Below are 10,794 nucleotides of genomic sequence, written 5' to 3'. Positions count from 1 at the left end.
TGCCATAACTGAATGTGAGGGTGCGTGATAGAGCTGTAGTGCGGTTTGTCAGCTGCGTACAATGGCATTCTAACATTTTTAGTCAAATCAGTTTTATTTATATAGCACTTATTTTTTCACAATACATACAGTTTCAAAGCAGCTTTACTCCAAACAGTGACTTAATACCTCTAGTGAGCAAGCCAAAGGCGACTGTGGCAAGGAAAAACACTGATGTTTAGGTAGAACATGGAGAAACACATTGGGAGGAATCAGACACAACTGGGGGAGCCCATCCTCCTCTAGCATTGCATACATTACATAAATATACATATGCCAAATATCTAGATACATAACATGTGAAATACTGATATGACTTTATATGTTGCTGTGTGGTGATTGTACTGGTGCACTATGGCTGCCGTCGCAATATCCAGGTGGATGCTTCACACTGGTGGTGGTTGAGGAAGTAGCCTGTTCACTGTGTAAAGCACCTTGAGAGTAGTGTCAGAAAAAAGCGCTATATGAATGTAACATACATTCATTCATTCACATTCATGTTACTGTATGAAAACAGTGAATAAATTGTAAAAAATAATGTTTACGTTTTAAAAATGGTGATTAATTTATAAGTCTGTCCTAAAGTTACTGGAGTGATGCAAGCTGTGGTCAGTAAGCGTCCCTCGCTGTCTGGCTAGTATGGGTTTTACCTTAACAGTTTCAAGCCAGTTTGATTAACACAAGTGGCGATTCCCACAGTGATTTATGAATCTTGTGCTGTCACAGTGTGTTATGGGATTAAATGTTGATTAATCCCTCCCAAATAATGGTTACACATTCTCAACTAATAGAAATACAGATATTGGCAAATAAAGTTTACCTTATGGCTCTGCTCTGAGCATCTTGTACATCACGTATTACACGTTACATTTAAAATATGACAGTATTTGTTTCTATGATTGAAATGGGGGGGGGGGGGGGGGGTTGTGGTACAATACAGTATCAGGTGCTAGTACAAGTAATGGAAAAACACTTGCAGGCATTGGATGTAAAGGAAACACAATTTAAAGGATGGAGGCAAGTCAATGGGAGGGAGTTTGTGAGGTTGTGTTAAAATTCAAAATTCAAAATGTCCACAGGTATCTAGAGTACATTTAGATTTTGGAAAGTAGGAGGACAAACTCAAATGTTATCAACCTTTTTAGTTATGTTGAAAAGAAAAGTTATGTTGAAGAGAATGGTTCTAATGACAATGACATCATCTGTTACTTAATTATTCATTAACCATTAATAATTTAGTTAATAATGATTTATTATTTACATAGTTTACACTTAATTAATTATTGTTTATATGCGTGTGTGTTTTTAGGATTTGGAGTTGTTTGAACAGTATCAGTATCATTAACAAATACAGCCCTATGTGTTGACAGATTTTAAACACAGATTATGGCTGAACAATTAAATATTTTATACAATAACGTGAACAAACTTTGGATGTCTCAATGGTTGACGTCTCGTGTCACTCACTCCTGGCGTCCAATAGAAAAGGTCCCTGAGTCATCAAAGTTCTTTCCCATCGCTTTGGTTGACTTTTGGCTGCCCAGGTAGAGTCTTTTTTTCACTGACTGTCTGAACGCTTGATACCTATTTAGTGTAGAGGAGAGAAAGATAAGGCATTCTTATTCCAGATACTTGCTCTTTACCTTTGCATATACTTACATGAGTAATCTAGAGTCAGATAAACATTAAGAACTGGAACATGTGGCACCTCCTCAAATTTCTTTGCTTTGTACTGTTCTGCCCCTTGAAGGAAGTTGAGAAGGATGATGTCGCAGAACACCGATGCCTATAAAAATGCATGCCAGTCAGATTATGCATGACAAAAGCATGGATGGATGGATAGGACTACAGTGACAGACAGACAGACAGACAGACAGACAGACAGACAGATAGATAGATAGATAGATAGATAGATAGATAGATGGACAGACAGATATCTTACCAGTCCCACTGAAGTGAACGCTGCCACAAGATTAATCAGAAATGGCACAGCACTAAACTTTCCTGCCTAGAAAAAGATAAGCAAAGTTAGCACATGCGTAATCTGTTTAATAATCTATACACAAGTCACTCACACACACTACTCACATTCCCAGACACGATTATCTCAAAGCGGATGGCATAGGCTTTATGAAGTTTTCGATACTCAGTCCCACCTGGCGACTGGAAGTATTTAGCAAACCTGAAAGAATCAAAAGAAAAAACATCCAGTAACAGACAGAATGCATAATGAATGGAATTAAGAGTGTGTAAGTGAGCTACCTGAAGTTATATCCTTTGGAGACACTGCTCTGCTCAAACACAGCATCCAAGCGAGTGAAGGTGTATTGGGGGTTGCACATGTCCACAGAATGGTCCAGATCACACTTCCAGCCTATGTTAATTCCAATCTCTCCTCCCTGAAAAACACATACACATATGTTTATAACAAAGACAGCCCAATCAAAACCAGCTGACAACCAGACCAATTACCAATAAAGCCAGCCCCATACCAAAACTCCAAATATGTTACAGATTTTAGAGTAGGTCTATCTATAATGCATTTTCAGATTTCTTTTCATTTGTAGGCCTACTGTGCAATGCAATTTTGTTACGCAATTTGAGTCTGTTGGTTTGTCCAAAATTATTACATTCAAATCTAATTTGTATAATGAGATTTACATCTAATTTGTTGCCCTAATCAGTAGGAAAACTGTGGACTCGACAACCCTGCCATAGACTTCTATTGTTTTTTATGAATTATAATTACTTAAGACTGAACCTGCCGCTTTTAAAATTGAAAAAATAAAAAATACATTATTTATTTTAAACATTTTAATCATAATTAAAAATAATCAGGTTTAGCTTAAATACATGCCCCAAAGGAGGTTTTGTCAGATTTAGCTCATTCCTGGATCCCCAAAGCTTAGCCGGCTAAACCAACATGAGTACAAAGAGTAAATTTGCCTACAGAAAAGACTATATTAAAACACGTCAATCAATACATATTAACTTTTGCTCTAACAATGCTGGACCAGTCATCTGAGAGATATAATGGATAGATTCAGGACACAGAGCCCTGAATGAATGAATATCATCTCTCTGGTCAAATGAAAACAGGATGTTAGTTGAGAGTTAAAGCTGAGTGGTGGACTCACTTTGCTGGCAATTTTGCTGAGATTTTGATTCATGAGTTTCAGGATATCTCCCACTTTAAAGATTGGACAGAATGGATGGTGTATTGGATCATGATTACAGTGTGTAATGTACGACTTGTTTATGCTGGAAGGGAAATTGCCCCTGTGAAAGAAAAAGAACAAAGGACATCAATCATTTTTGTAAAATTCTCTTCGGCTGTTTAAATTTCTCTGATTTAAGAAGGGAATTTAATGAGCTATAAAGTGAAGTCATATAAAAATGGTTTCTCACAACATTATAGTTTTTGATTTTTGTGCAGAGGTCAGAAACTCACCTGGTGACATTAAATAGAGGGAAGCGAACGCTGTTCTTGATGAAGATCGTAAAGTTCTCAACTCCCTCCATTACAGACCTGACAGTGAGCAGATAAGTCTCATAAAACAAAGAGTTCACCCATAAATGAAAATTCTGCCATCATTTACTCAGCTTCATGTTTTTTCAAGCATGCATGACTTTCTTTCAGGCAGAAGTTCATTTAATCTTTTTTTTTTCCATGCAATGAAGTGTGACTGAGGCTAACATTTTGCCTGACACCTCCTTTTGTGTTTCATGAAAGAAAGTAAGTTATACAGGATTAGAGAAACATAAGCGTGAGTAAATGACAGAATATTTCTTTAATATAAACATTGGATGCCAGTTTCAAAAGGCAGCATATATATATTCATGTATGTTTCTTACACATTAACTTGATCGTTTTCTGCAGGGCACCATCCTTGAATTTCACACTGTCCTTTAGTATTTGTTATATTAGAGGAATTATTGATTAAACAGGTGCCTGTTACAATACCTGTGGAGAAAAAGGAGAGACATACAGTATCTGAAGAAACCTTTGAAAGAAAGAAAGAAAGAAAGAAAGAAAGAGAACCCACCATTCCCTAAATGGGAGCCAGTTATGTTCATACAGTCATCATCAGTAGTGCATGTAAATGTATCATCAGTCTAACATTGGGGAAGAGAAATAGAAGAAAGAAAGAGTGTGTTAAAATAAATGAAATGGGATATTTGATTAGCAAGTCTTTTCAGGTTTGAGTCTGACCTCAGGGCATCGTCCTTGCGTCTGATTGTCTGTGACGATCAATTTGGTGATGATGGAGAACGCTGAAGAGCCCTGACAGAGGGACAGGGATCTTTAAGCCTATTATATAATTGCAGATTTCAGTGAAGATTTCAGCTTTTCAATGTAAATTTCCTGACCTGTGGTGGAGCTACATAGTCTGCCACATCCATCACACGACTGGGATAGCTGCCCAAGCCCTTCACTTTAGTCATGACCGCAGACTCAATTCCTGTGTCCCGAACCTGATAAGCCTTTTCATGCAGAAACACCCAACTGAAAATACAGTACACAGCATAAATGAGTATACCCCCTTGAAACCTAACAAATTCAGCTTTCTCTTTACACATAAGACATACTTGGTGTTCATGTATAATGTAATGTTTAAGCAACTCTAGTTTATCAGATACTAATGAAACATGTCAATACTAAACAAGAAAAAAGTGACTTTCTTATCAAAATGATAGAAGTGGAATGGATGGTGTCATCCGCGCATGAAGGCACTGCTGAACCCAAGGCATAAAAAAGCTTGTTTAACCTTTGCCAAAGCCCATACTGATAAAGGCGCAGACCTTTGAATTGTAATAGTAATAATTTAGGAACAGAAATATTCCTAAATCTTTATGTTCAGAGGGGGTGTACTCATTTATGTACACGCATGCACATACAAACTTCACAAAACAGTGAACAAAGACCTTCAAAAATAAAGTTATTGATTTTTTTTCTAACAATCATATACCTAGAATGATAGCAAGTCACTGAAGTTGATATTAAACAGTCTAATAAGCCAAATAATTAAAATGACCCACTGACAGCGCAGTAAAGGTAAATTACACCGTATGCGTATTGTTTGGATTATTTATACAGTACATTTAATTTAAATATTAACAATATTTTTTTTTATTAATTTATTTTTAAATGATCAATTCGTGTTTTCTCTAAGTCGGTGTCATTTATTAATTAATGTACAATCTTACACCCAATTTTCAAAATAAATCAAAACATTTATAAGTTCAAAACATTTATATTTCCAAAACTTAAAATATGTTTGAAATATTTTTGAAAGAATATTTTTAGCTGATTTTAAATAATTTCAATCAGTTCATTTTTAATGATCAATTCATGTTTTCTTTAATCAGTGTCATTGATTAATTGATGTACACCCGGTTTGCAAAACAAATAAATACATATAAAAGTTCAAAACATTTATATTTAACACAACAAAATACAAGAATATTTAAAAAAATTACAATTATTTGAATGCAGGGCTTTCAACATTAAAATATCTAATGAAATTAATGGAAAGCAAATGTATTTAGAAGGGAAAAGGTATTTAAAAAAAGGAAAAGTTATTTAAAATATTTTTTAAATACCTTTTCCCTTCTAAATACATTTGCTTTCCATTAATTTCATTAGATATTTTAATGTTGAAAGCCCTGCATTCAAATAATTATATTAATACTCTTGTCATTTTTTTTTATTTTTTATTTTTTACAAGCTCTTAAAAACAAAACTCTGAGTCAATTACCCTAAAGTAGTCATTAAAGTATCATATATCAGTTTACAGTTCTTACCAGATGAAGTACAGAATAATTAGCAGCTGGACGACGCGGTTGATGATTCCAACAGACCAGCTCTTCACCACTACTGATTTGGTTGTTTCATAGACAAAGAAATCTGTGAAAAACCGCAACACTATGGGAGCCATTGTAGATGTGTGTGTTATGTGACTGCTAAGTGTAAGATGAAGAAAATCCTACTTGGGCCGGAAAAAACAGTCAAGGAGGCAGGAAAAAACCACTGTGAACCAGACAATTTAGCATCTGCTGAATTTTGGATCCCGTCTCTTTCTTTTACATAGTGAACTGAAAATTACTTTTGGCCACATTTTTCCCACCCCTTTTTATTTGCATGCCTCTCCCTCTATCTGGCCCCCAGGGGCCACATGTTCTCCATTTCCTTAATAGCCTGCTCATTTGCTCATCTCTTTTCAGCTTTATATGAGAAAAACATACTTAATATCTTCCATTTATAGACTCATATCTGTTGATTTTTGACACATTATAAATGTTAATTAATGAAAGATCTTTGGGCATGCGAAAAGGAACACATGCTGTCATTTTTTTTTTTTTTTAAACATGTGGGTTAAATATGAAGTACGTATATTCACATATTAACACATTCACATTGTTTGGTTTTAGTAGATTTTTTATTTTCTTTAAAATGATCCCGTATCAAGTGAAGATCAGATTTCCTCATCACTAAAGTGGGCCCATTATGTTTGTGGTCAGTTACATTGTAACCTCATCTCCATCTGCTGCAGGAAAGCTTTCAGAGAGCCATCTTTGTTTGGACGCAAATTCCCATAAATTACAGTGGCCAGAAACATGAACACAGCTAAGAACATTGATAATACTGACTCTCACACATGGCACAAAATGGATTAGGCCTCAAAGAGGAAGTACAATGACACCCATGGGACAAAACAAGAGTTTCAGAGAGCGAGAGGAAGAGGCCAAGAGGGCGGGATAATTTTTAAAGTTAAAATTACTAGAAAAAAATCTTATATTTACAGTAATTTATATTTATTACAAATATTTAAACTTTTTTAATACATCTTTTATTAACATATTAAGCTACTATTATTATTAGAATACCAATTTATTAATAAAAAATATATTAAATTAAAATAAATACAATTTAAACATTTTATTAAAATATTAGTAACAATAATTATTATTGTAATTATTAAGAGAAATATTATATTAGGACTAATATTATATTAATAATAATATAAGGTAGCACTTTCCAGTAAGGTTCCATTTGTTAACAACATTAGTTAACTTGAACTAACAATTAACAATACTTTTATAGCATTTGTTAATCTTAGTTACATTTAATTAAAACATTTAATACATTTTTTAAATCAAAAGTTGTATTAGTTAACATTCGTTAATGCACTTTGAACTAACATGAACTAACATACACTAAGATTAATACATTCTGTAAAAAATATATTAAGTTAATAGTTAATAGTTTGTTCATGATACCTAATGCATTAACTAATGTTAACAAATGGAAATGTATTGTTACCTAATACAGTATAATCATATTAAATAAACATTTTATTACATAGATAAAATAACAAAGAATCTGACATTATTTATACATTTTCACTAAATGGAATTAATAAATTATAAATTTCAATGGAAAAAGTTCCATTAAGTAGAAAAACAAAGTTCCATCTTTTTCAAATATTCCTCTTTCCTATTCCTAATTTTAAAAAGTAGAAACGATTTAAAAATCTTATTTTTTTAATAAACATTCAATATTATTGTATGAATATTTTACTACAAAATAATTATTGTTACTGTAATATAATACTAATTACAATTAAATAACATTCAGTGACATTATTTATACATTTTCACTTTACCATTGAGTAGAACAAAAAAGCTCCATCCTTCTCTCTTATTCCTCTATCAAATTAAAAACCACATGCTTTTTTCTACTTTGTGCTTTAAACCAGATACTTTCATCATGATGGTTTAATGCTATATTAAAAGCCACAAACTCACTTTCTAGGCCATTAGTGTATTTACCAGGCTTTCATTGCTAACAAAACCATTTTGCTGGAACTAGGCAAGAAAAGCTGATTGCCAGGCATAAATGGTTACTCAGTAGAAATTTTAGGTTTAACAGACACTTTCATCTTGGTTGCCATAGGAAAGATGCTTTAGACAATGCCTCAGGGGTCACTTACATAGGCTCATTATGATCATGGTGGTGCAGTAGTCAGCTTAATGACCCTGGATTAAACAGATTTGGCGCCAAACCTACTTCCTTGAGGGAGACAGACCAGCAGACGCTTGTTAGAAACACCTTACGTTAAGAAATCCCTTATTGACAACATCCTTGCAATTATAACTACGTTTGCTTAACTTTAGGTTTTAACCAAACTACCATAGCAACCATAGCATCAATGAATATTTCTCTGAATACACTCAAGGCTATTTTCCAAGGAATATTCCTCATTAAACTCAAGTTAAGCTCTATAATATATATATATATATATATATATATATATATATATATATATATATATATATATATATATACACTCATTGACCACTTTATTACTTACTCCTGTACAACTACTTATTCATGTGATTATCTCAGCCAATCGTGTAACAGCAGTGCAATACAAAAAATCATGCAAATTCCACTTCAATTCACCACAACTGGACAGTTAAGACTGGAAAAACATTGCCTGGTCTGATGAATCTCGATTTCTGCTGAGGTACACAGATGGTAGGCCCACTGCAGCTTTCTGTTCTTAGTTTCGACATGCTGTGCATTCTGAGATGCTATTCTGCTCACTACAATTGTACAGAGTGGTTATCTGAGTTACCGTAGCTTTTCTGTCAGCTCGAACCAGTCTGGCCATTCTCCGTTGACCTCTCTCATCAACAAGGTATTTCCATCCACAGAACTGCCACTCACTGGATGTTTTTTTTGTTTTTGGCACCATTCTGAGTAAACTTGAGAGACTGTTGTGTGTGAAAATCGCAGGAGATGAGCAGTTACAGAAATACTCAAACCAGCCCGTCTGGCACCAACAATCATGCCACACTCCAAATCACTGAGATCACATTTTTTCCTCATTCTGATGGTTGATATGAACTATAGTTGAAGCTCCTGACCCATATCTGCATCATTTTAAGCATTGCACTGCACTACTGCCACACAATTGGCTAATTTGATAACTGCATGAATAAGTAGGTGTACATGTGTATCTAATAAAGTGGGTGTGTGTACTTGTATATATATATATATATATATATATATATATATATACACACAGGTGCATCTCAATAAATTAGAATGTTGTGGAAAAGTTCATTTATTTCAGTAATTCAACTCAAATTGTGAAACTCGTGTATTAAATAAATTCAATGCACACAGACTGAAGTAGTTTAAGTCTTTGGTTCTTTTAATTGTAATGATTTTGGCTCACATTTAACAAAAACCCACAAATTCACTATCTCAAAAAATTAGAATATGGTGACATGCCAATCAGCTAATCAACTCAAAACACCTGCAAAGGTTTCCTGAGCCTTCAAAATGGTCTCTCAGTTTGGTTCACTAGGCTACACAATCATGGGGAAGACTGTCTTCTGGACAACTGTCAGACCAGCAATCAATGACACCCTTCACAAGGAGGGTAAGCCACAAACATTCATTGCCAAAGAAGCTGGCTGTTCACAGAGTGCTGTATCCAAGCATGTTAACAGAAAGTTGAGTGGAAGGAAAAGTGTGGAAGAAAAAGATGCACAACCAACCGAGAGAACCGCAGCCTTATGAGGATTGTCAAGAAAAATCGATTCAAGAATTTGGGTGAACTTCACAAGTAATGGACTGAGGCTGGGGTCAAGGCATCAAGAGCCACCACACACAGACGTGTCAAGGAATTTGGCTACAGTTGTCATATTCCTCTTGTTAAGCCACTCCTGAACCACAGACAACATCAGAGGCGTCTTACCTAGGCTAAGGAGAAGAAGAACTGGACTGTTGCCCAGTGGTCCAAAGTCCTCCTTTCAGATGAGAGCAAGTTTTGTATTTCATTTGGAAACCAAGGTCCTAGAGTCTGGAGGAAGGGTGGAGAAGCTCATGGCCCAAGTTGCTTGAAGTCCAGTGTTAAGTTTCCACAGTCTGTGATGATTTGGGGTGCAATGTCATCTGCTGGTGTTGGTCCATTGTGTTTTTTTAAAACCAAAGTCACTGCACCCGTTTACCAAGACAGTTTGGAGCACTTCATGCTTCCTTCTGCTGACCAGCTTTTAAAGATGCTGATTTCATTTTCCAGCAGGATTTGGCACCTGCCCACACTGCCAAAAGCACCAAAAGTTGGTTAAATGACCATGGTGTTGGTGTGCTTGACTGGCCAGCAAACTCACCAGACCCGAACCCCATAGAGAATCTATGGGGTATTGTCAAGAGGAAAATGAGAAACAAGAGACCAAAAAACGCAGATGAGCTGAAGGCCACTGTCAAAGAAACCTGGGCTTCCATACCACCTCAGCAGTGCCACAAACTGATCACCAGCATGCCACGCCGAATTGATGCAGTAATTAAAGCAAAAGGAGCCCCTACCGAGTATTGAGTACATATACAGTAAATGAACATACTTTCCAGAAGGCCAACAATTCACTAAAAATGTTTTTTTATTGGTCTTATGATGTATTCTAATTTTTTGAGATAGTGAATTGGTGGGTTTTTGTTAAATGTGAGCCAAAATCATCACAATTAAAAGAACCAAAGACTTAAACTACTTCAGTCTGTGTGCATTGAATTTATTTAATACACGAGTTTCACAATTTGAGTTGAATTACTGAAATAAATGAACTTTTCCATGACATTCTAATTTACTGAGATGCACCTGTATTTATATGAGATAGATAGATACACACACACTGAGTGTATATATATATAGATAGAGAGAGAGAGATACACACACTCTGTGT

The 10,794-nt window shown here is 35.0% G+C and overlaps 1 protein-coding gene across 3 annotated transcripts; it reads right to left on the bottom strand.

The window, feature by feature from the left end:
• Positions 1 to 350: 350 nt before the first annotated feature.
• On the bottom strand, positions 351 to 6,099 carry LOC127417930 (P2X purinoceptor 3-like). Of its 3 annotated transcripts, none has more exons than XM_051658204.1 (13): positions 5,845 to 6,099; positions 4,411 to 4,546; positions 4,253 to 4,324; positions 4,086 to 4,155; positions 3,895 to 4,003; positions 3,491 to 3,568; positions 3,177 to 3,318; positions 2,302 to 2,438; positions 2,128 to 2,221; positions 1,982 to 2,047; positions 1,748 to 1,825; positions 1,507 to 1,623; positions 351 to 473 (listed from the first exon to the last, which is right to left on the bottom strand). In XM_051658204.1, exons 1-12 carry the CDS (start codon positions 5,976 to 5,978, stop codon positions 1,540 to 1,542), a joined length of 1,200 nt encoding a protein of 399 aa, XP_051514164.1. In that variant the 5' UTR covers positions 5,979 to 6,099; the 3' UTR covers positions 351 to 473; positions 1,507 to 1,539. The 3 variants fall into 3 exon arrangements, with proteins under 3 accessions (XP_051514164.1, XP_051514165.1, XP_051514163.1); XM_051658205.1 differs by having other exon boundaries at positions 364 to 473; positions 1,469 to 1,623; positions 1,699 to 1,825; XM_051658203.1 differs by having other exon boundaries at positions 364 to 473; positions 1,469 to 1,623.
• Between the last annotated feature and the right edge of the window lie 4,695 nt (positions 6,100 to 10,794).

The sequence above is a fragment of the Myxocyprinus asiaticus genome, chromosome 27 (assembly GCF_019703515.2).
Source record: "Myxocyprinus asiaticus isolate MX2 ecotype Aquarium Trade chromosome 27, UBuf_Myxa_2, whole genome shotgun sequence".
In the NCBI taxonomy this organism is placed as follows: domain Eukaryota; kingdom Metazoa; phylum Chordata; class Actinopteri; order Cypriniformes; family Catostomidae; genus Myxocyprinus; species Myxocyprinus asiaticus.
Note: the sequence above shows the minus strand (reverse complement) of the source record. Positions and strands in the feature narration are given on the sequence as shown.

Bases quoted from the DNA above. Each gene is read 5' to 3' on its own strand.
- LOC127417930 (XM_051658204.1), bottom strand. From the start codon at position 5,978: ATGGCTCCCATAGTGTTGCGGTTTTTCACAGATTTCTTTGTCTATGAA. The intron at 3,569-3,894 runs GTAAGAAACATA...GCTCACTGTCAG, and splicing joins GAAAACGATCAAGTTAATGT to GTCTGTAATGGAGGGAGTTG. The intron at 1,826-1,981 runs GTAAGATATCTG...GCATTTTTATAG, and splicing joins CGTTCACTTCAGTGGGACTG to GCATCGGTGTTCTGCGACAT.